At 58.2% G+C, this 23632-nt stretch overlaps 8 protein-coding genes across 8 annotated transcripts; 4 read left to right on the forward strand and 4 right to left on the reverse strand.

Annotated features, from left to right (window-relative positions):
- Positions 1 to 1231: 1231 nt before the first annotated feature.
- K452DRAFT_341282 (uncharacterized protein) lies at positions 1232 to 2542 on the forward strand (the record flags this gene model as incomplete). The annotated part of the gene is made up of 2 exons (XM_033545368.1): positions 1232 to 1351; positions 1581 to 2542. 2 exons carry the CDS (start codon positions 1232 to 1234, stop codon positions 2292 to 2294), a joined length of 834 nt encoding a protein of 277 aa, XP_033393021.1. The 3' UTR covers positions 2295 to 2542.
- Positions 2543 to 6129: 3587 nt separating this feature from the next.
- K452DRAFT_111485 (uncharacterized protein) lies at positions 6130 to 7745 on the forward strand. The gene is made up of 4 exons (XM_033535032.1): positions 6130 to 7224; positions 7272 to 7388; positions 7530 to 7622; positions 7673 to 7745. The coding sequence occupies exons 1-3, from the start codon at positions 6316 to 6318 to the stop codon at positions 7557 to 7559; spliced, it is 1056 nt and encodes a 351-aa protein (XP_033393022.1). The 5' UTR covers positions 6130 to 6315; the 3' UTR covers positions 7560 to 7622; positions 7673 to 7745.
- A 1349-nt stretch (positions 7746 to 9094) lies between these two features.
- On the reverse strand, positions 9095 to 9796 carry K452DRAFT_111507 (uncharacterized protein). The gene has a single exon (XM_033535033.1). The coding sequence runs from the start codon at positions 9604 to 9606 to the stop codon at positions 9139 to 9141; it is 468 nt and encodes a 155-aa protein (XP_033393023.1). The 5' UTR covers positions 9607 to 9796; the 3' UTR covers positions 9095 to 9138.
- Positions 9797 to 9840: 44 nt separating this feature from the next.
- Positions 9841 to 12708, reverse strand: K452DRAFT_236069 (uncharacterized protein; the record flags this gene model as incomplete). The annotated part of the gene is made up of 7 exons (XM_033537480.1): positions 9841 to 10011; positions 10087 to 10273; positions 10331 to 11015; positions 11073 to 11332; positions 11423 to 11704; positions 11813 to 12485; positions 12546 to 12708. 7 exons carry the CDS (start codon positions 12706 to 12708, stop codon positions 9841 to 9843), a joined length of 2421 nt encoding a protein of 806 aa, XP_033393024.1.
- A 1712-nt stretch (positions 12709 to 14420) lies between these two features.
- Positions 14421 to 15409, reverse strand: K452DRAFT_302067 (uncharacterized protein; the record flags this gene model as incomplete). The annotated part of the gene is made up of 3 exons (XM_033542538.1): positions 14421 to 15184; positions 15237 to 15319; positions 15348 to 15409. The coding sequence occupies 3 exons, from the start codon at positions 15407 to 15409 to the stop codon at positions 14421 to 14423; spliced, it is 909 nt and encodes a 302-aa protein (XP_033393025.1).
- A 163-nt stretch (positions 15410 to 15572) lies between these two features.
- Positions 15573 to 17162, forward strand: K452DRAFT_278727 (uncharacterized protein). The gene is made up of 2 exons (XM_033539379.1): positions 15573 to 16009; positions 16071 to 17162. Exons 1-2 carry the CDS (start codon positions 15584 to 15586, stop codon positions 16812 to 16814), a joined length of 1170 nt encoding a protein of 389 aa, XP_033393026.1. The 5' UTR covers positions 15573 to 15583; the 3' UTR covers positions 16815 to 17162.
- Positions 17163 to 17733: 571 nt separating this feature from the next.
- K452DRAFT_361979 (uncharacterized protein) lies at positions 17734 to 20376 on the forward strand (the record flags this gene model as incomplete). Its single annotated transcript, XM_033546465.1, has 4 exons — positions 17734 to 17814; positions 17865 to 17893; positions 18080 to 19745; positions 19807 to 20376. The coding sequence occupies 4 exons, from the start codon at positions 17734 to 17736 to the stop codon at positions 20047 to 20049; spliced, it is 2019 nt and encodes a 672-aa protein (XP_033393027.1). The 3' UTR covers positions 20050 to 20376.
- Positions 20377 to 20886: 510 nt separating this feature from the next.
- K452DRAFT_291701 (uncharacterized protein) lies at positions 20887 to 23269 on the reverse strand. Its single transcript, XM_033541233.1, has one exon. The coding sequence runs from the start codon at positions 23142 to 23144 to the stop codon at positions 20934 to 20936; it is 2211 nt and encodes a 736-aa protein (XP_033393028.1). The 5' UTR covers positions 23145 to 23269; the 3' UTR covers positions 20887 to 20933.
- Positions 23270 to 23632: the final 363 nt, after the last annotated feature.

The raw sequence follows: 23632 nt of genomic DNA on the forward strand, positions 1-23632 counted from the left end.
GATTGACCGGAGGAATTGAAATTCAGTGAACTCGAATGCGACACAGAACGCACTTTGTCTCGGTTTCAGCATTGCAACTTCTCCCTGCAGCCATGCCTTCGCTTGCCTATGTTTATTCTCGCAAACTACAAGGGTAAAGTTGTTTGTCGGACTTGAGATCCAAGTCGGGGCAGAGGTTAACCACAGGGACAAGAGCGCGAAACTTCGGATTTTAGAATAACTACCTGTTGATTAACCAAACTTTCCGATGATGGGCAACAATCTCAACGACGCCAAGCCTTTAAGTAATTATAGAGCCGCTCGTAGAGAATCTAATCTGTATCTGACATTTAAGTGAACGATAGGATTTTTTTGAGTGCGATAAATCCAATGCCCATCAACGTCCTTTCTTCAGATTTTAGATGATAAAATAGTACTTCAGGCTTGAATTTTTAACAAAGAAAGAAAATATAATAACAATAGTTATATGGCACGAACAGGGCCGCTGGAATTAAGCCGTCATGAGATAAGGCTCACTGATGCTCCAGGTTTGCCCCAAAGTGTCTGAACTTTATCATAGAAGAAAATCGTCCTTTGATGCTGGCAGGAGTTGCGATGGCAGAGATACATACGCCTTATGCTCTCTTCATTCTAGAGGTGTGATGTGCAGACAATGTTTACTTGCAATATGTGGCTTATCCCAGGCTTCATTCAGCAACGCTTGCTACATACTCAACAATCAGCTCTCCTCTACAGTGTAGTATTCATAGGTTCGCAGTTGTTTTTGATGTAGTCGTCGTCATTATGTCGTTGTCGTTGTCCGCGCCGGTAGTGTCGTCTTCGTAGTCGTTGTCACCGATTCTACCTACACTACACTACTACATGCATGAACCCCCAGTGCCTTCACTCTTATTCATTGCTCATGAGTGTACATACGGCATTGCCGTGTAGTGGAGAGGAGAGAAATGAAAAAGAAGGAAGTCGCATAGCTAGGTTTCCCGCGTTTGTGCAAGAGCCCAGGTGCCCGTGTGCCTGTACCTGCCTGCCAGTCATGGATAAGGGAAGGAGAGGAGAGACACATGCGTGCCAGTTCGTCTGCGTACCTACCTGCTTGTAGTAGAGGGCAGGCACGCATACCAGCTTTCCTGTATGCTTTCAGTTTCCAGCTTGCGTACTCTTACAACCTACCAGCTCCGCCGTCGTAGTCGCCAGCAGCAGCAGCAGCAGCAGCACCAGCACCAGCATCAGCAGCATGCCCCCGCCAGGTTCGGTGCCCTTGTTGGGCCCAGATGATTGGGCGCGTTTGGCTCGGCCGGAGCCGCAGCAGCAGCAGGAGCAGGAGCAGGAGAAGGAAGAGGGCCCACCGAAGAAGGTAAGTTATCGCTCTTTCGAATCCTCTTTGTACTCTTCCATGTACCTTATCCTTGTACCCTCGGGATGTCCTCGTGCTCCTGTATGCGTATTCCCTCGTGTCCTTCTGAGTCTTCTTGTACCCCTGCGTCTACCTTACCCTCGTACTCTCAGGATGTCCTTGTGCCCCTGTATGCGAAGTCCCTCATACCCTTTCGAATCCACTTGTACCCTTGACTCCGTACTAATAGATGTTTGTAGAAGCGCAGGAACCCGACAGGCGCGAGCGCGAGCGCCGCCGCCAGCAGAAGCAGCAGGAGCAGGAGCAGCAGGAGCAGCGACCCCAACCGACCGGGGATTTTTGTCTCGTCCTCGGGCGTATGTCCAGCTCGGTCTCCGACCAGAAGAAGAAATCGGAGAGGGCCAATGGCCGCCTGCTTGGGAGAAGGCTTGGCGAGAACGCCTACCATCCCCGTCAATTCCAGCAGGTCATTGGGACCTTCGGTGTTCAGACATCCGGAGACACGGTCCGATGGGAGGGCGCTCCCGGAGGATTTGAGACAGAAATCCGCAACGCGATCATGGGACTCCTCAAGGGCTGCAACTTGACGGTTCTGATTAGGTCGATCGATGGCCTAACCAGCAATGGCGAAGTTTTCTGGAACTTCGTCGATTTCTTCAGCCGTCATGTAAAGTTGCAGATCCTATGGCAGTGTTCCATAGTTTGCGAGGAGACGGACCATCCTCGCCTGGTAGGATACCGGGGATTGGGTTCGGTGCTGGATATCCCAATGGAGGAGTTTATGGCCTTCGTTCAATCCGACGGCGACGTACGCACCCCGAATGTTAGAAGGCTTCTCCAGATTTGGTGGAACGTCAACAACAGGAAGGGTCTCGCTCAGCTGGGATATCCGCACCGCAACGAGGTGCCAGATAGCAACCAGACCGCCGCCAGGCGCGTCTGACTAACCTCTCGACAATCCAACCCAACCTCAGGTATACCTAGACAGGCATGGTCGCGATCTCGCGGATAAGAGCTTGGCATTTTCACATACTCGCGCAGTCCCAGCAGTGTAGCATCATCCATCTCTTCAACATGGTGGGGAGGTCTTCACCTGGGGCTCTTAGCTGTGGCCCGTCACACCCAGCACCACCTCTCTCGTCTACTCAAGCCACCCAGACAGCGTGCTGATGATCTGAAACCCGCATGGGGAGTAAATGCAGCATGCCGCCCACCAACAATCTGAAGCCCTACATTTATGTAGTGGTGCAACGTGAGGTGTCATACTTCGAGCAATCGAGTATGTTTGGCGATGACTTTCAGACCAGCCTCTGGGACGGAGTCTGAGGCATCCCTGGGGCTATCCTCTTGAGCCGCGTTACCCGTCTGGCATGGAGCAAGCGGTTGTAGGCAGCGTGCGGAATCGTCCAGCCTTATTACCGTCGGTCCAGTCAAATGGACGGTACGCTAACGGACGGTCACGACCGTCTCCGTAGCGTCGCGCCAAGAACGGTCTCGCCCCGACGGAGCTTGGTTCAGGGGGACGGTGGCAGATGGTAGTTAGATATAATTTTGCTGGTGTACCGAATAATTGATGGTGTTGAGGGGTATCTCAGGGGTAACTCCGCCGCCACCTGCCTAAATACGTTTAGCGTTAGGGCTAGATCAACGTCAGACTCAACGTCGGGGTTGTTTACGTGCCAAGCCAACGGCCGAAGTCATGCCGAACGTCTTCGTAGCTTCAATTTTTACAAATCTTTCTCAACACCACGCCAGTTATAAGGCCTGCACCCCGGCGGTCGCACTGCACGTTGATTTAGCAAGCCCAGGACCACCTTTTAAAAATTCAACAACCCCGTAGGTCCACCAGCAACCGATTTATAATAGCATTCGTTCGAGAGACTCCGGACAATACGACTGACACCTCCGCGGCCACGTTAATTAGCAGCCTTACGTCTAAACCCTCTAATATCACCGAACTACACCGCCAGAGGTGCCTGAGTAGCTAGCTACCCGCTGGGTGGGTGAGGACAGAGGACTAGATGGCAGCAGGACCCGCGGAGGGCCCATGAAGGCCTCAACACTATGCTAAGACATCTACATGGCCGTGGGGGACGTTACTGGGCAGTAAACAACACGATTTGGCCAATAAATAATTAGTAAGTATCTATGGAGTCACACACGACTTATGCGAAGGAACTAACACGGCTAATTTAGGTGGGAAAACGGCCATTTTCTTCCGCTCGCGGAGCTTCGCTGGACGCGCTATTGCGTGCCGAACGACGTGCTAAACGACGTGCGAGCCTGCGGGCGAGCGCTGGGTAGGCGAACGAGCGAATATTTGCGAACGAGCGAGCGAGCGAGCGCGCGCGCGCAGTAGCAGGTCTTCGCAAGCTTACAGTTGAGCCGCCAGAGGCCTGTTTTACACCCTAAATCGACCCTCTGGGGCTGGCGGAGGAGCGTGCGGGGACGCGGGGGGGCGAGGGGGGGCAGTTATTCGTATTTTTTTGTACATATTCGCATATATTCGATCAACACCATGCCAAGCCTCGTGATAACCGTCCGACGGAGCCGGACGACTCACTCCACCGTCTTAATGAACGGCTGGGCCGTACGGACTGTGGGCTATCCGTCCCGTCTACCGTCTGGCGCCGACGGGACGGTTGAACACGCTGGTTGTAGGGCCCTTGCACCCCGGCATGGCCTCGCGCTTTCGCGCAGCGCCGGGGGTGAGTAGCACTTAGTGTGAAACCAAGCGAGGTCAACAGAGTATCGTTCGGACTTCGGTTCGGTTCTGCTCTCGTCTGTCTGTCAGTCTCTCTCTCTCGACTCGACTCGACTCGACTCGACCTTTACGCTTATGTCTACCTTCATTGGGCACGGTTCGCACACGGCATGGTCTTCCTTCTTCTGACCGGCCACCGACCTGATCTTCTCTCTCTGATCGGTCTCTTCGAAAGCAACTTTCTTCGACTTGCATCTTCTCAATCGATCAAGTCAGCTTTCTGTGACAAGAGGTTTCTGTCGTCAAATCCACTGCCATCACCTACCGGCACACGACGGAACCTGCCTTTCGGGGCATCCAGACTTCGGTCTCACCAGAAGACATGGGACGTCTTCATTCTCGCTCTTGCTCAACAAACTCGTTCGGTTCTCGGCTCGCTTCGTTTACTGCTTGTCGCGTTCATCAAAACTCATCCGATTGAACCTGAACTCGAGCCTGAGCTTGAGAAACTGCAGTTACCTTGGTGCTGCTTCAAGTCAATACAATCCGAATCGCTGCTTCTGTTTCAACTGTTCAACTTACAGTCCGCTGTTCAACTCAAAGTCTGTTCAAATCAAGTCGCTGGTCAACCCAAAGTCTGCTCACACCAGTCTGCTGTTCAGCTCCAAATCTGCTCAAATCAGTCTGCTGCCCAAATCAGTCCGCTGCTCAACTTACAATCTGCTGCCTATCCAAGCACCGAACTTCTGTTCTGACTCTCGAAGAACAATTTCAACACCGAATTGTTGCTCAAACTAACTCCGAGCTCTTCAAAGCTTCATCTGCTGCTCCGGCTTTCAAATTGCTGCTCGACACAATTTTTGAATTTCTGCTCCAACTCTTCAATCACAGCTTCAGAAATCCAAACTGTTGCTCCAATGCTCCACTTCAATCGCTCGAGTCAATCAGTTTCAAGCATATCCAGCTCTCAACGACAGCTCCAAACACAAGCTGCTCTTTCAACTCTTGTCTCACCTCACCGAACTCCGAATTTATGCTCCCACTCTTTCAATGCAGTCCAAGTTTCAAGATGTAGCCAAGAACACCGAACAGGCTCGAACAATTCACAACTGTCCGCCGTTTGTTCAACATCGAGTTTACCGCGTGCTGAATCCGGCTCAACCAAAGATAATGCCGATTCTAACGCTGGGATGGGATAACCGCCGCTGCCGCTGCCGTCTCCATAGCGAAGAATCAAACTCAAGTTCGAGGTCATTCGTCGGAGGAATGAGACAACTCTCGCACCTCACAAGTTGATATCTCGGTCCGAAACTATCTCTTCGTCAACCACGACAGCTGCGGAGCCAAGTGCAAGCCTACGGAAACCACTTACAACTGATTCGAAATGCTAACACTCGTTGGGTGCTCGAAATAGGCTCGCTTGCGTCCTCGATGAAACGAGCATTTTATGGCCAAGTCTTTGCCGCTATACGACGCCACTCGTTGACAGTGTTGGCATCTTGTGATGAAGCGTGCTGGAAGTTTGGTGATTAGGTCGGCGGCATGGTACGATGGTACAATGGCAATGGCGGTATGGAGTAGGGGACTTGGTTCTGCTTTGCGCTGACGGTTGGTGGGGGTAAGGTTGTTGTTGAAGGTTTCAAAGGCGCTAATGGTGCTGGTTGTGGATAGGTTGTTGGGAGTTTTTGAAGACGCCGATGGTACTGATGGATTGGCTCATTGGAGAATAGCGGACGTTGACGGCGGTTCGGTGGATCTTCACACATTCATCGGAGGTTGAATGAAGGGCTGAAAGATAAAGACATTCCCATAGCGCTTGTACTTAGATTTACAAGTAGTTAGCAATGATCAAAGAATAATTGTCGTCTTGCGTAGTTGCGGGCACGAGACCGCCGTTGGTAGCAACTGGCAATGCGGCGCGGCGGGGACGCGCTAGGGTCGCATCTGCGCTGACTAACTACACTAACTTGATAAGGCGAGTACTAACCTACATGAGGCTGCGTCACGGGACAGCGCGCCAGACAGCTCGTTGATCAAGAACGGCGGACGGTCATACAAGACAATTGCCTTCCGTAGCTCCATTAGCTCACCCCATCTTTACGTCCGTTGTGTTCATATCAAGATGAGCAGCCCGATATGTTGCGTCGCCTGCCTCAGGCAGAAACCCAAAATAGAAACTTCCGCGACGATCCGCCCTCCGAGGAGAAGAACGCCTTAGGTAGCCCCCGTCTACAGAAATCCATGGCATCGCTTAGCCGCCATGACAACGCCCCCATCCAACGAATCTCCGAGCGAAACATATTTCAAGTGCAAACATTGCTCTGAGAGATTCCGACGGGACGATCATCTCCGCCGCCACGAGCTCAGCCATGGTTTTCCTCGCTTCCTGTGCGAGCACCCGGACTGCGGGATGCGCTTCCACCGAAAGGACGTCCTGCAGAGGCATCAGCTAGTGCACCAGCCGAACCCGACCAAAAAACGTCGCAAACCGCGCAGAGGCGTCCTTCCACGCGGGCCCATCCAGGCTTGCACTCCTCAGGCCGCCAGTCCAGAGCCCAACCCAACCCCGGAGCCTGCGCGGGACCAGCCGTCACCCTTTCCTCCATTGGGACAAAATGCAGCAGCCAATCTTGCCAGCATACCCTCCTTAACAGCTGACACGCCGGCATCCAACGCGAGCCTAAATCTGGAGCCGTTCAACTTTTCCTCCGAGCTCACCATGGGCCTCGAGGATCTGAGCCATGACTCACCCATTCTTGATGACGGATTGGGCAGGTTCCAAGCCGTCACGTGGGCTGATCTGGGGATGCCTTTTGATTTCGACATCGCTCCGCAAAGTCAGCCATATCCGCAGTACCCTGCTTCCACGTCCAATCCAGATGTTTTCGCGATGCCAGCAGCCATATCTCCGCCTGCGCCGACAGGCTTTGAAACAGCCGTGCATCCCATGACGCTCGAAGACATGCAAATCTGTCTGGAAAAGTTTCGTCGCATGTTTCTTCCGCGTATACCATTTCTTCACCACTCGACATTCGCCCAAGAAAGCTTGTACTCTGCTCTGGGACTCAGTATGGTGACGGTTGGTGCCATGTATATCCACCAGCACCGTCATAAAGCCCCGCAGGTCTACAGGCTGGCATTGGAGGCACTGAAGCAGCAAAGCCACATGGTAGGTCCAGTGAAATATGCCGTAAACATGTGCTCACGCGGTGATAGGGGGACAACTACATTCGCAATATGCAAGCATCCATCTTGTTGATCGACTTTGCCGCCTGGTATGGGGACGTGGAGTTGCGTCAATGGGGAATACGCGAACAACATGTACTTGCGCAGGTTCGTAGTTTACCCGTCCTAGTGTTTCCCGAGAGCTTTTCAATCCAGAATATGCTACTTCTCCCTGTCCATTCCTACTTGCAATGCATCAGCATGATATCTCACTCTCACCAGCAATGTGACGGTCCGTTGACTGATAAGCTAGCACGCCAACCTGGGGCACTTGCATGACAAGATTGAACCTCTGACGTATGATGACTGGGAAAAATGGAAAAGGCGAGAAGAGGTCAAGAGGTAGCTTCTACTACCTTCCTTCAACACAAACGTCATCGCTGACCTTTAAGGACAATATTGGCATACTTCGTGACGTCCACCCTGGTGACGACATTCCACCCCGTGGCATCACCAACTGTGCCACCGTCGCTTGATATCACGCTTCCATGCCCGGAAAGCGTATGGGACGCGACCAACGAGCATGAGTGGCGGACCCGTGTTGACAAGCTGAGGCTACGGCACAAAAAAGAGATCAACTTCCCCAAAGCGGCCTTTGCGATGTTGCGGACCGACACGACGCACGCGACAGACTATGAGCTTGCCACAGTATTCGGGCAATACATTCTTCTCTGCGTCATAGTCAACTCGTTCAACTTGGCGATTCGCCTCCCGGCCAACTACACGACCTTCGAAGCCTGGCGCGCAAAAGACATGACGCAATTCCATCCGACGACCAACATCGAAGGGGCGCTAAACCTATGGGTGGATCTTTGGTGGGCCAGTCCAGACTCGCTATGGGACTCCAACGTGCCAGCAAACGCGCGCATCGAGGCCATCTTCCTGCACCAGCACACGACGATGCGGCTGTACAAGAACAAAGACTTTAGCAAGGACCGGCCAGACGAGCGGTACAAGCCGGTCCGCACGGCGACGGAGTCGTTCTTCAGCATATCCAAAAACGGCTTCCAAGAGGTAGCGACGTACGCAGGCCACATCCTCAGCGTATCATGCTACTACATTGGGGTAGAGGAAGCGCGGACGATCGTCGACTGGCTCGCGCACATCAGCAGCCCAGCGTACGGCGAGCTGACGAAGCGCGACACCGAGATCGTGACGCGCCTGCGCCAAGCGCTGCGCCGCAACAACGTGACGTCGTGCACGACGGCGCGGGCGGCGGGGACGAGGGCGGCGGACAGCGGGCTGGGCCCTCTCCGCTTGAGTCCGCGGCCCGGCGCCCCGGGCGTCCCGGCCTCGCGCGAGCCGCTAGGCATGGTCGACGAGGGCGACGAGGGCGACGAGGGCGACGAGGGCGCCCGCACCCGTCCCCAGGATGCTAGTATCGCTGAGATGCGCCGCCAGATTATGCTGCTCTATAGTTCGTGTCTCGGGGGGGATGAGTGGAAGCGCTGGAATATGGGCGAGGGGGACGGGCCGTTTGGCGGCGCGAGGCGGAAGAGGAGGATTGGTGAGGAGGGGGTGGAGGGGGAGGTAGATGTGGATGTGGAGAAGGGGGTGGGGAGGGGGTTGTAGGGTGGGTGAGGGGGGTGCGTAATAAGGGTGTAGATATGTATAGATTGATATCCAATGGCGATTGCGGACGGCATGTGCATGCGTGTTTTTGGGACGGTAAGGCTTGTTTCTGTTCGAAGTGCCAAACCTATACCAACATCATTTTAAATATCATTTACCCCAGTAATTTCAACATTGCCTCCCTGGCGCCCCACTGAAGTAGAGCTCGCACGGCAAAACACACCAAACCGTCCCTAGCCAACAACGCTCAAAAACCAGCAGCACGCAACCAAACCAGCAGCAGCAATCAATGGCGCCATGAAAAGCCAGCCCGAAACAAAACAACAGCAGCACACAGCACACAACGCACCCTCCTGTCACTATAACTACCGCCAACAAACAAAACCGCGGAACAAAGCAAGCCAGCACAACAAAAAGCAGCAGAAACTTCAAACTTCAAACTTCCACAGCACCCAACCGCGCACCCATCGTATCTACACCGCAGACAGAGAAGCAGATCCCCCATACAGTGTACCCAATTCCCGCATGTACGTACGGATCTACGCGCACATCTACGCGCGCATCTACGCGCACATCCACGCGCAAAAGCGCCTTTGTTGTGGATGCAATTTTCTCCATACACACGTACATACGTTACATACAGGCGACGCGACATGCCAAACCAGCCAATCAACCATATACAAACGCCCACGCACCCGCCCGCTCGCCCGCATGCGCTTTGTTGAAACCGCCCTCGCCTGACCCGGCGTAGCATAAACACAAACACGACCCCAACCCCAACCCTAATCCTCCTCCTTCCTGTCTATACCTAGGTAAGCACGTACACCATGCATGCATGCTGTTTTGTTTTGTTGAACCCCCACATCTTACACCCCCTCCCAAACCCCTCCTTTTAACCCCCACTCCCAACCCCCCCCCATCACACACCGCAGATATCCGTCTTCAAAAAAACAACAAGCAAGAAAAACGAAAAACAACAGAAAGCGCACTACCTAGCCTCGAACACGCGCAGCGTACTCTCCAGCTTCGTGACCATCTCCTCGTATTCCGCGCGCGGGTCGCTCTGCGCCGTGACTGCGCCGCCAGCGCCGACGGTCCAGACGTCGTAGTCGGAGTCGGAGACAGCGTTTACACTACCACTCCCGCCGCCGTTCACGCCCTCCCCTCCGTTCACGTCCACGCTCTTGCTCCTGTCGCCGTTGGCGCTCCCTTCGGCCGCGCCCTCCCAAAGCACGCCGCTCCTTATAACGACAGAGAAGTCCCCCCCGCCGCCGACGTCCAGGTAGCCCAAAACGCCGCTGTAGACGCCGCGGGGCACGGAGTCCTCGATGGCAGTCAGCAGTTCGCAGGAGCGTTTTTTGGGCGCGCCGGTCATGCTGCCCGGGGGGAGAGAGGCGGCGAGGATGGAGATGCCCGCTTTTCTGCTGTTGTTGGGGTGTGTGTGCGGATGGTGATCTGCATGGTGTTCCCCCGCCCACGCACCCCCCAGATCCCCCTCAACGACGCTAACCAGCTGCCACACAGTCTCGTACTCCTCGACGCCCATCAGCTTCGTCACCCTTACATTCCCTGCCCCAACCACGCCGTGCAGATCATGCCGCACCAAGTCGACAATCATGAGGTTCTCTGCCTGCTCCTTGGGCGCCTTCAGCAGCGCCTCGGCCTTCTCCCGCGTCATGTCCGCGGATTTTTTGACCGTACCTTTGATCGGCCGGTACTGGCACGTCCCGCGCCGTGTCCAGCGTAGGAAGCGCTCCGGGCTGCTGCTTATGATGTGTGCGCCGCTGAGGCGCAGGTATGCGCTGAAGGGGGCGGGGTTGAGGGTGCGGAGGCGGCTGTAGAGCGTGTGGGAGGTGGCGGCGGCGGAGGCAGTGGACCGCGGCACCAGCACCCGCGTCTGCGCCGTCAAGCACAACTCGTACGAGTCCCCCGCCCGGATCGACTCCTGGCAGTGCCGCACCGCGTCCTCATAGCCTGCTTGGGCCGGGGTGTGGCGCACAGCGGCGCGGAGGCGGGCATCCAGCTCTTGTTCTTGCTCTTGCTCTTCCTTCTCCTTCTCTTTCTCTTTCTCCTGCGCCCCCGCGCCCTCTTTCTTCGCCAGCTCCGACAGCCGCGCCGCTGTCCTCGCTACCCAGGCTTTTTCGCGTGCTTCGGTTTCCTCCCCTTCCTCCTCCGACTCCAGCTTCGCCTGATGCTGCGCCTCGGCCTTCGCCCCAAAACAACTCTGCACATACGCCCCGCCCCCCACATGATCGACGACAACGCTGCGGCTCACAAACACCCACGCCATGTCCGGGCGGCGCTGCGCATCAGGACCAGCAGCAGCAGCAGCAGCGCCAGCCTTGGAGGGCTGCACCTCGATCGTCTGCAGTCCGGCTTCATAGCCCACCCAGCCGACCAGGCCGCCCCAGAACGGGCTCTCCGCTGGGCCAGAGCCTACCGCGACGTCGTTTACTCCATTTTCATCCCTCTCTTTCACGCTATCCCCATTTCCACACCCCACCGCAGCACCGGCAGAAGCGTCAGCAGAAACGCCACACGCCCTCACCAGCCCCCCCAAAAACGCCCACACGTCGACGCCCTCGCCCCGCCAAACCCGCCCCCTCCCCGCCCACAGCTCCAGAACGCGCCCCTCGGTGAAGTAAACCACGCGCAGCGGCGGCCGCTCAGGTTCAAACACCGCGACGATGCTTTTGTTGCCCGTCTCTGCGCGCACGGGCCGCCCTGTTGAGGCGTCGGTGCCTGATTCCAGGATGACGGCTTCTGCGCTCTCACTACCGCCGACGTTGAGTAATGCGCTTATGGCGGCAGTATTGTGTGTGCCTGGCACGCGGACGTGCGCGATGCGCGCGCTGCCGGGCGGAGGAATGAGGTGCTCCGCGGCGAGGGCGGCATAGCAGTGCGCGTAGGCGTGGGGGGGCGTCGTTGCTACTGCTGCTGCCACCGTCGCAGGCGGGCACGGCATGTCCTCGCCGTAGGAGGAGGCGCGCTGGCGCTGCTGCTGCTGCGGTAGCGTCTGCGTTTGTATTTGTGTCTGCGTCTGTGTCGCCACAGCCCCAGGCGCGCGCCCCCGCGCCTCCAGCCACGCCTTCGCGCCCGCCCACCAGTTGCGCACGACCTGCGCGCCGGCGGGCGACGTGCAGATGGATTCGGGATGGTACTGGAGGCCAGTGAAGGGTTTAGCCGCATGCGCCACAGCCTGCAGAACGGGGCCATTAGCCGGAACAGCGGTATCGTACGCCAGCGGGAGCAAGTCGCCTCTCCGGCCCCACAAGCCCAGCACTTCCTCCCCCTCCCCCTCTACTTCCTCGGGCGGAAACTCCACTCTTAGCGAATGGTACAGCACCGCGCTCACCTCGCCCACGCCGCGGAACACGCCCTGCCGCGTGTGCGACAGGTAGGTTACGACGCCGTGGCGCGGCTCGCGGAGCCGCGTTACCTGGCCCCCGAAAGCGGCGCCCAGGCTTTGCATGCCCAGGCAGATGCCGAGCACGGGCAGGAGCGCGGCGTCTGGGAGCTGCCAGAGCGCGGCGATGAGCCCGACGGAGGAAGCGTCGAGGGGGTTGCCGGGGCCGGGGCCGGCGATGGCGGCGTCGAAGGTTGAGAGGAGGGCGAGGAAGGCGGGGGTGGGTGCTGGGGTGGGGGGTGTGGAGGGGGCGGGGTGCGTGGAGGAGGGGTCCGAGGAGCCATCACCGCGATCCGCGGCCTCTATGGGGTTGGCCGCCTGCAGGTAGCGCGCATCGTCGATATGGATAGTCGTGACAGTCGCGTCGAGCTTGTCCTGCAGCAGCGCGACGATATTGTGCGCGAAGGAGTCGTAGGCGTCGATGAAGAGGATGCGCGGGCCGGGTTCCATTGCATCCTCCGCGCCCGTGTCCGTGTCCATTGCTTTAGCCCGGTTTGGCTGACGGATAGGTACTTTACTTTCCGTAGCGTGCGTAGGTAGGTAGATAGGTAGGGTTGAAGCGCCGGCAGCCGGGAGTGCCTGAGGTGCGCCGTGCCGTGCCGTGCCGTGCGCGAGAAAAGAAACGGAGGCTGGAGGAATAGCTCAGGTAGATATGTAGGCGGGCGCAATGGGAGCTGACGCCGAAACCAGCGGATCCAACGGGTGGCGAGGCTAATGTCGCCGATGAGGCGTTTGTAGGGCGCGCAAACCCGTATAAGCGGCAGCGAAAACGAAGAACCTAAAGCGATCTCTTGAACAAATAGACCAGAGAGAAACAGAAACAGAAAGAGAAAGACACACCCGCCCTACCTCACAACCTTGTAGCTTGGAAGTACCTAATAATACCACCGACAAATCGCCGACTCTCTCTCCACCTCTTCCAATGCCTTGCACTCTTTTCAGCGGCCAAACTACCTAGGTAAGCACCCGGTCGCTCCAGCCAAGGCCTCAGTCTCGGCGCGCCAGAGCGTGGTCCGTTAGCAACACATAGCGCGAGGTTACTGCGATGCTGCAGTGCGTCGCCAGTCAGAAAAATTTCTGCAAGGGTCCCCCGCGCTAGCTAGGCGATTAAGCTTATCGCGCGCTGGACCCTGCTTGTGTCTGCTCTGCTCTGTCCCGTTGAATGCACTGCGTAGGTAGTTTTAATATCTAGGTGTGCAAGCCGGCTAGGTAGGTACGACGACTATGTATATATAGATAGATAGTTGTTGTTACTATTTACTATTATATATAGTTAAGATCTATATATATACTAGGACGGCTCTATTATTATAGTATACTAACTTGTAAAGAAAATAAATAAACTAATTAAGAAAATTAAAGCAAAAATAAAGAAAAATAGGAAAATAAAAAAACAATAACCCAACGCCTTAAACCCCCACCCTACTCCCCTTCCCTATTAACCCCCCTTATCCCTCTTCTACCCCGCAGTGCGCATCCTCACGCAACCCATCCACCACCACCACTACAACCAACCCAACCAAACAAACAAAAAAAAACCAACTCAACCCTCCTACCCTTACCCTTACCCTATCTAATTCCCACTTCCCACGCACCCATGCCGGTAATTATGGCTCGGCTTGGCTTTCGAGGGGTGGAGTGGGGGCGTGTGAGCGTAAATACCTACCTAGGGTGGGGTGGAGAGAGAGTGAGACTGTGGGAGGTTGGTGTGGGGGGAGGGGGGAGGGAGAGGGAGTGTGTGTGTGTGTGTATGATAGCAAGCAAACGACCCTCCTCTATCGCCCACCCCCACCCCCCTCGCTCCGGTGCCACACGCATGGAACCTTAGGCACTCAGCGCCAGCACCAGCACCAGCACCACAACGCACACGCAGTTCACGGCGACGAGAACACAGCACACCTAAGCATTGCCAGACCTACCAACTCCATCAAAATCGACAAAGAAGCAAACAAAGCCAAAGCCAAAGTCATAAAGCAGAGATAGGTCATAAAGCGCACCGTAAACGTATCTCGCACGTGTATGCGCCCGTGTGCATCACAGTGCTCTCTCCGTCCCTCCCCTCCCTTCCCAGACGCCGCCGCTATGCAAGCCATGAACCAGACGCCAGATACACCGTCCACCGACTGCGCTAGAGCGCATCCCCGGCACGCGCACACACGCGCTCAGCGCCTGTACGAGTCACGCGAGCGCGGCCGCTCAGGCGTGCGCTCCCGGCGGTAACGGCGCTCCTCGCGGGGAGGGTCGTGCGAGCGGTCGCGGCGGTGGTGGGGGTGGCGATTACGAGAGCGGTCGCGGGCGTGGTCACGGCCGTGGCGGTTGTTGTCGTGGTGTCTATAACGGCGATGTTCGCGGTCACGTTCACGGTCTTCGTCCCTATGGCGGTGCGAGCGATGGTGATGGCGGTGCCGGCGCGGCGAGCGGCTGCGGCTGCGGCTGCGGTTGTCGCGTCTGCGGTCGCGGTCGAGGGCGCGGCGGCGCTCGCGCTGCTTGTCCCTGTCTCGGTCGCCGTCGTCGCGCGGTGTCGCCCTCGTGCGGGCTGAGCCGCGCAGGCCCCCCTCGCCAGAGTGCTCTGAGCCCAGCATCTCGCTTCCTGAACCCGCGTCGCCGCTGTGGCGTCGGTAGCCGATGCCGCGGCCCACTCCCTGCGTGCCGATGTCATTCTCGTCCTTGGCGTTGTCGGACTGCACCGCTGCGACAGCCGACTTGACCTGCTTACTCGTCTCTTTGGCGCCCAGCGGCGTGAGGTTCGCGTTGTTGGCGGCGGCAGCGCGGGCCGGGACCGGTAGACCCAGCGCGACGGCCATGGCTTCCTCTTCGGCCTCCTTGATCTTGCGGATTTCTTCGGCGCGGGCGGCGCGAGCGGCGGCCGGATCGTCCGACTTGGAGTACCAGGTGAGATCTTTGCCTTTTTGCCAGCGGCCAACGGCTGTGGGAGCGTCAGCGGGGTAGCGCGCGGAGCGGAGCGGGGCGGGACGTACGCGCCATCAGGCTGTGGCCGAGATAGTTTTCGCGGTGATTGGAGTTCTTGACATCTTCCCACTTGAAATCGGAGCGGCCGCCCCTGCTACACAGTTATCAGCTGTTTCTACGAGCGAAGAGCACAAGGGACTTGCCTGCTGCCGTCCTTGCGGACGCTCTGGAGGAGATCCATGATTGGCGATGTCGGGAGAGGAAGTGACGTTGGAGCGGCGGCGAAGGTCAGGCACGCGGCAGGGATGCTGACTCGCGCCGGCTCGCTAGCATGACTCGCGCGCGTCAGCCCTACCGCGCAGCTCGACCGCAGCTCTCGACCCTCGCACCTTGTCGCCTTAACACAACCCTCGCCATGGCCCAGATCCTGGAAACGCCGCTCGACGAGCGCCAATGGCGCAGCCCCGTCGCCATCCAGAACCTCAACACCTACTACGGCGGCCTGCACCGCGGCACCATCCACATGTACTTTGCCGAGTCGGACTTCTTCGACAAGACGTCCAACAACTGGGCTCTGTTCATGAGCGGCCAGGAGTGGGTGGGCAACCGCGACGTCTTCGAGACGCGCCTGCGCGCCATGCAGGGCCTGGAGTACATGGTTGTGGCCGAGCCGGAGCGCCGCCCCGACGGCTCCGACACGGGCGTCTACGTCGTGCGCAAGCAGCATCGCCGCAAGCGCCCCGGCCACGACGACGACATCACCGTCCTGGCCTCGTACTACGTCATCGGCGAGCACATCTACCAGGCCGGCTCGCTCGAGGACGTCGTCGGCAGCAAGATTGTGAGCCGCCCTCCACACTCGCACGGAATGACGCTTGCATGCGTACTGACTGCCTGCCCAGCTCGCCGCCACTACCTCCCTCTCCAAGTTCTTCGCCATCGCCTCCTCCCTCCCCATCTACACCTCCGGCCGCGGCTACTCGTACTTCGCGCCCTCAACGACGCTCAAGCGCGCCGCCACATCGGCGAACCAATCGCGGCGGTCCAGCCGCGCCGGCAGCCCCACGCCAGCCGACATCTCAATGCTGGACGCAGCCGACAGCACGCAGACGACGGGCAGCGGCGGCGCGGCAGCGCAAAAACAAGGCGGCAAGGCGGCCGCCGGAGCGGCCACCAACGCCGCCGCCGCAGCGACGTCCATCAAGGCGCTTAGGGCCTCGTTCGACCTCTTCAGCGCGTACGAGGACGAGTATATGGACACGAATCCGCTGGTCGGCGAGCCCGGCGCGTTTACCTTCAGCGCCACGTCGCGGCACGTGCAGCAGATGCACGCGAAAACGCAGGCGGACGCGGCGGCGGCGGCAGCGGCTGCAGCAGCGGGAGCGGGAGCGGGGGCGGGGGCAGGAGCGAGCGGCGGGGCGGGTATAGGCACGGTTGCTGCTGCAGGAGCGGGTGTAGGACTGGGCAAGGCACCCGACCCTGCCCGCCCTGACTCAAAACCCGCTACCCCAGCCACGTCGCCCACTCTGGAGCCGGCGAAGCGGCCGCGCATCAAGAAGAGCAAGAGTCGCGCGCCGACGGCGCCGGCAAGCCCGGCTACGCCTGCAGGGGGGACGCCGGGGCCGGGGCTGGGTGGGGGGAGGTAGTTGGGGAGGGTGCTGAAGGGCGCGTTTGGTCGGGTGGGGTGGTACGTGGCGTGTGTGAGGATATTTGACGGAGTTTGCGCAAAATTTGCGGAGGGGAGGGGCGGGATGCAGGAATGCAGACTGCATGGCGCGGTGCTTGAGTAGGCGGTGTACGCCTTGTATGCGGTGTATGTGGTGTGGTGTGGTGTGTTGTAGTTTTACGTGTGCGTGGTTTGTTGGGCGGTTGGGCGGTTGGGTGTGTGGTGGTAGGTAGCCAAGTAAGTGCGTGCGTGCGTGCGTGCGTGAGTAAGCGGCAGAGCAATATGATACCCCGAGCGGCTGACCTGAACGTTTTCTGTCCTTTTGTCTTTGTTCTCCTTTTCTGGTCGTTTCTGCTCGTGCTTTCGTGTTCTCGTGCGCGTGTTGGGGCATGTATGTATACCCACCTCTCTTTCTCTGCTCTTCTCTTTGTGCGTTGGGCCGTGTGCTTTGCGCCAGCCTATCTCATCTGCCTGGTTCTGGTTCTGATTCTGGAAGAAAGGATGGGAGTGTTTAACGTGCGTTTGCGCTTTAACTTGTCCACCCGCCCCCACTTTCTCCTCTTATACGCGTGTGTACCCATCCCTCTCGTCTCGTTACGCTGTTCTCTCCTATTCTTACCTGCTCGTCTTCATAACTGGCTAACTACCCACTCCAGAAGTCTCACGTACCCGCACACGCGCACGCCACACCAGCCCCCGGCCTCTCCGTCCCCATGACCTCGTGGTTACGCTAAACCGATAAGTCCCACCAGAGCCCTCCGTGATTATTTTTTGTATACTCCTGCTTACCTGCGGTGTGGAGGTGTAGAGCCACCCCTCTCTTCCCACCCACGCCTATTTTTCCCACCCGCCCACCCTTGGGAAAGGATTTAGCGGCATCGCTGCTCATGTAGGTATGTATGCCCTGCGCTTCTGTGGCGGGCTGTGTGAAGCTTGCTGCGTCCCCCAGCTCATCTCTGTCCCTACGTGACTTTGTCTTCGTAAGCTACACGCTACTACCGAGACCCGGACGCAGTACTACTGTGCGCAGGTATACACTTCTCGCTCTCGCATGCTACTGTGAGTGTGCACTTGTCTATTTGGATAGGGCCGTGTATGCGGGCATGGTAATGTCGTTGTAGGCACTAACACGCTTTCATATTCATTCACTTAACACATTTCACACACCTCCCACAGCAATGCTTGAATTCCTCCATTTCTTCTCCATCCCTCCATCACCACAACACTCCACTCCGCACCGCACAGCAACAACAACAACAACAACAACAACGCCAACACCACACCAACCATGCCATCCCGCCACAAAGCCGACGCCTCCGCGCCTCCGCGCCCACTGCCCGCTCTCCCCCCAGCGTCGCCAGAGCCAATTTCAATGCCAAAGCGCCCGCGCGGCCGTGACCGCACGGGGAAAGTCACAGTGAACAGCAGCGCGCTGCCCACAACAAGCACCACCCGCCCCGCAGGTCCGCGTCCGCGCCCCGCCCCTCCGCCCCAGCCTCGCGCCCCGTCCACGCCTTCGCGCGCTGCTGTCGCGGCGCTTGTTGCGGCTGCTACGGCAAGGGCGGGCGAGAAGCGCAAGCGGTGGGATGGTGAGTGCTCCGTTTCTGCTTCTACTGGTGACGCGTCTGCTTCTTCTGCCGCCGTCACGTACGCCGCTGCCAGCAGCAGTGGTGGTGGTAGTGGCAGCAATGTCGCGGCCTGGGTGCAGGGTGTGTTCGATGCACGCGCTGGGGCTACTGAGGGAGAGGGAGCGAGAGAAGAGGGAAAGGGAACGGGAGTGGCAGAAGAAGAAAGCAAGGAGCAGCAGGAAGAAGAACAAGAAGAAGAAGAAGCAGAAGAAGAGCCACCACCACCCCTGCACCACACGCCGACGCCGCTCCCCGCCGTGCCCGTTTCCTGCACGCACACGCACGACCACACGCACGCCCAACCCAGCACCACCACCAGCACGACCCCCCCATCCACACACACAACAACACACAGAACCACCACCCCCCTTCCCTCCGACCTCGCCACCACACTAACTTACCACCCGCCCCCCTCACCACCACCACCCCTCTGCCCCACCTGCGCCACTCTCGCAACAGCAATCACAGAGCTGCAAGAAGCAGAATCAGCGTACCTGCGCGCGAGAGACGCGCATCGCGCAGCCGGGGCGCCGCTGACGGGGCCGTTGCGCTTCGCGAAGAGGGAGCGGGCGCGGGCGTGGCGGGTCAAGCGGCTGGGTGTTTTGCGTCAGGGGGAGGAGGTCGAGGCGTTGGATCGGTTGGGTGGTGGGGTTGGGGGTGGGGACGAGGATGTGCACAAGAGCGAGGACGTAGATGAAGCCGATGGCAAGAGCAAGGGTGAAGAGGGCGAGGGTGCGCCTGCGGCCGAAACCATTCAAGGAAATGCGGATGAAGACAACGAAGAGCACCAGAAATCCGTCCATTTCGCGCCTAACGCGCACTCGCCGACGCGGTACTACCGACCCTCGGCGCGGTATGCGCGCAGCGAGCGGCTGTGGTATCGGCCTGGTTTGCATGCGTATCCTTACACCACCAGCACCAGCACTACTTCCACCACCAGCACTGCCACTAACGCTACCGCCGCCGCTACCGCCGCCGCCGCCGCCGCCGCCGGTGCTGCTAAGAAACGAGCTGAAGAGCACGAAAACGAACAACAGGAAGCGCCAGGCTGGCTAAACACGAGCGGCGCGACCTGGTCATGGGAGGAGTGGGAGTGGGAGGCGCTGTGGTCGTCGCCTTCTTCCTCACCATCACCACCATCGTCTTCCTTCTCTTCCTCTTCTTCTTCCTCTTCCTTCTCAGAAAACGACGGCGCCAACATGCTCCTTGACTCCATGGACGAGAATGTGGATATGCTGGCAGAAGAAATGGTAGAGGAGGATGACGACGACAGCACCAGCAGCGTAAGCAGCAGAAGCCTGAGCAGTAGTGGGGGGGAGTGTGCGCGGGTGGTGGGATGATGAGGACGATGATGGCGACGACGAGCAAGATGAAGATGAGGGCGGCGAAGAAGAGCACGACGAGGGCGAGGGCAAGGCCGAGGGAAGCAAGGCCGAGACTGTGGATGTGGATACAGACACAGATACAGACACAGACACAGATACAGGCACAGACACAGACGCCGACGCCGAAGCCGAAGCCGACATCGAAGCGCGCGAGCGTAAAGAGATGCCAGAGGCGATGCCAGAGGGGATGCCAGAAGAGTAGCGCATTTGTAAGAATGTGTGTGTCAAACCCAAAGAAAAGAGCGCGAGAGGAAACGCGGAAATGTAGGTTGGGTTTTTGGGTTTGTTTCCCTCTCTTGTTTCCTTTCTTTGTATTTGGAATTTGGAATTTGGGTTTGCGTATGTTTTGTTTGAATCACGTCAGGGTGCCCTCGTTTAGATAAGGTTGTAGATATAGCGTGCGTGCGTGCGTGCGTGCGTGCGTGCGTACGTACAGATACAGTGCCGAGTGCGTAGAAATGCGTAGAAGGACCTAAATAGGTAGGGGAGGGGGTATTTGTATGCTAGATTAACGCAAGGTCCGTCGCTGTCAATGCATAGTTACATAAGAAACAATTGAACAAACCAACGAAGAAAATTAAAGACTTATATAATATAGTTTGGCTCAACTTTGTTTTTACTTAAAGTTTTATAATATACTTATTAGCTTGTTAAACGTCGTAGTGTGTTAAAAGCTTTTAAATAGACTGGATATATAACTAGTTTATTAATATTATAAGAGTATAGAGTAAGTATATAGTTTTATATTAAGCGTATAGAAGGTGGAAGCGGTAATAGTTACTATTTTAGGTTGAGGCCTATATATAGTATATATAGTATATAGGATGTAAGCAACCCTACCTTAACCCCGAACCGACGAACCGACCGCACTTTATTCACCTACTTAACGCCCCCTCCCCCTACCCCACCCCACCACACACACCCCACTATACACACACAACACCAATCACCAGCATTCAATATCCATCCATCATCCATCCATTAATTCATTACCTACCTACCACCCACTCCTCCCCTCCTTTCACCACAACCCCCACAACCCCCTCCCCTCCCCCCGCCCGCCCACCCCCAACCCACACCCCCACATCACCTCTCCATAATAACCCAAGCACCATCGCCCTCGTCATCCAACTCGTCGCTATCCCAGCCTTCCTCTTCGTCTGCAGCAACCATGCGCAAGAAGCGCTGGAGGGCGCGGTCTTGGCGCGCGCGCTGTGCTTCTGCTGCTGCGGGGGCGGGGGCGGGTGGGTTGGGTGGGCGAGCTGGGTTTCGTGCTCCTGCAGCAGGGGGTGGGGCGCGTGGATGAGCTGCAGCAGCGTCTCTTGCGCGCGCGGCAGCAGGAGCAGGAGCAGGCGCAGGGGCGCGTCCTGCCGCCGCCGCCGCAGCAGCAGCGGGATGTTGGTTCTGGTTCTGGTTGCGGCCGCGCTGCTGCTGCTGCTGCTGCTGCTGCTGTTGTTGTTGTTGTTGTTGTTGCGCGCGGCGAGGCGGGGGCGCGTTCGCCGGTTGTTGCTGTTGCTGCTGCTGCTGTTGTTGTTGTGGCTGCCGACGCGGCTGCTGCGCTGCTGCGCCTAGGTTCAGAGCGCGCATTGCTGCGGCGGGGGGAGCGGGAGCGGGAGCGGGAGCGGGAGGTGCTGCCACCCCAGCAACAGCAGCAGCAGGAGGAATAAGAGCTCTCGGCGCATCCCCCGCCATCGCTACCGCTGCAGCCGCGTCTTCTGCCGCCTGGGCTTCTCTCGCGTCCGCCTCGTCTGCCGCCGCTATCGCTGCTTCCCAGCCCCGCGCGCCGGCAAAGCGGACGTCTGCTGCTCCGGCTCCGACGCCGCCGCCGCCTCCTCCTCCTCCACCTGCATCTGCGGCCGCACCCGCCTGCGCCGCGCCTTCGTCCCCCTCTTCTAGCTCCCACAGCCGCTGATAACACGGCGTCTCGCGCCTGTTGAAGTGTTGATAAGGATTTCCAGGGTCGAGCCACGCGCCGCACAGATAGCAAAAGTGCGTGCGGCACTGGAAGCACGCCATGTGGTTGCAGCCATGAGTCTTCTGCGTCGGGCTCGCGCACTCCGGGCACGGTGATGTGTGTAGTCGTAAATACTCGTACGATGCCTGCTCTTCCTCCGACAGCTCGGCCGCCGACCGCGGGTAGCAGCGTATATAGTCGCCGTGCCAGCCGCCCTGGCACACACGGCAGAAGGCGTACTCGCAGTCTTCGCACACGGCGAGCCTGTTGTCCGCGGAGCGGAGGACCTTCTCTTCAGCCTTGTCGGGGGTGGGTGTCGTGGGGTCTTCCTCCTCGGACTCGGAGTCCGAGTCCGTGATCTGCGTCAGATCTGTGATTTTGGGGTATTTCTTCGAACGAGCAGGCCCTTGGCACCATTTGCGCGGGCAGTAGACGGTCGACTTGTCGGACTCGAGCTTCTTTTTGCGCTTAAGCTCCACGTAACGCCGCACCATAGCCTGCTCGAGCGGGATCTGCAACAGCTCGGACGGGTTGAGCGTGCGCTCTGTCTTCCTCTTGCGGCGGCCATCCTTCACCTTCCCACAGTCTGGCGACAGACACCGTACGCTCGCCACGTCTCCCTCTTGAATGCAGTTGTTGTAAAAGTCCTGCAGACACGCAATGCAGAAGACGTGCCCGCACCGGCCCAGCCGGTGGCACGCGGAACCCTTCTTCGGCTCAAGACAGACGCCACAGTCGAACGTCTCGGCCTCGAACTGCGCCCGCTTTGCCTTGATGTCGTAGTCCAGCAGCGCAATCTTCATCGAGGCCGGGACTTCGAGCACCGCACCCTCGGCGCCGACCAGGTCGAAGCACCGCTCCGCGCCCTGCTGCAGCATGTCGATGTACGCGAACACGACCTGCATGTGTCCGTACTCCTCCCACAGCTCGACCCCGTCATTCTTCAGTTTCTGTATCGCCGCGTCTGGCAGCCACTGTGGGGTGGTGGACAGCGAGAAGCGCGGCGGCTTCTCCGCCGGGTACCCGTCCGGCAGGGTCACCTCCAGGCGCAACGGCGGGAGGTACGACAGACGGTGGATCTCGCGGGGTATTTGGTGCGCATCAGCGCCTTCGGCCAGCTTATGTCCCTCATTGTCCGAGGTAGGAGGTGTAGGGAGCGAAGCGGGTGGCGGCGCGCCGTCGACGGCGGAAGGAAATGTGATGGCGAGAGGGGCGGACGGCGCGACGGTTATGTCGAGAGAGGCGACGAAGGGGTTTTCGGGGTCGACGACGAGTTCCGGAAAGATGGCGGCGATCGAGGAGAGCTCTTCTTCGCGTTCGTCGTCGGCCGCGGTGTCGGCCATATGAGCTATGACGGAGGAGATGGGCGGGTGAGCGTGAGAATGGCTGTTGGAGAGGTGGGGTGGTGGTTTTTTACGTGGCAAATGGGAGGATGAAAAGTCGTCAAGTCGTTAGCAATGAAAGGGGAGAGCAAGTTTTAGCTGGACTGGTAAGGAAGTGATATGTAGCATAGTCAGAAGACGGTAATAAAGCTGGAGTGGCGCTGATCCGTTTGGCCCGACTTTGCCCCGCTGGTTGCTGGTGCCGCGGCGACTCGCCGCACTCCATCTCCGACTCCCCGCGCTGCTGCCTGCGCCTCCGACGACACTTCATCCAATTCCGCCCGAAATTATTCGCCAATTCAACTAAAAAAACGGCCGTGCCCTGGCCTGGATTGGACGTGTCGACACGCGGCGAGGAGTCATACCGCTCACCGCCAGAATGCATCCTCGAATCAGAAAACCTCATCTAAGCAGGTAAATACAAGGGTGACAGAATAGGGCTAAGTTGC

Source organism: Aplosporella prunicola, assembly GCF_010093885.1.
Source record: "Aplosporella prunicola CBS 121167 unplaced genomic scaffold K452scaffold_31, whole genome shotgun sequence".
In the NCBI taxonomy this organism is placed as follows: Eukaryota; Fungi; Ascomycota; class Dothideomycetes; order Botryosphaeriales; family Aplosporellaceae; genus Aplosporella; species Aplosporella prunicola.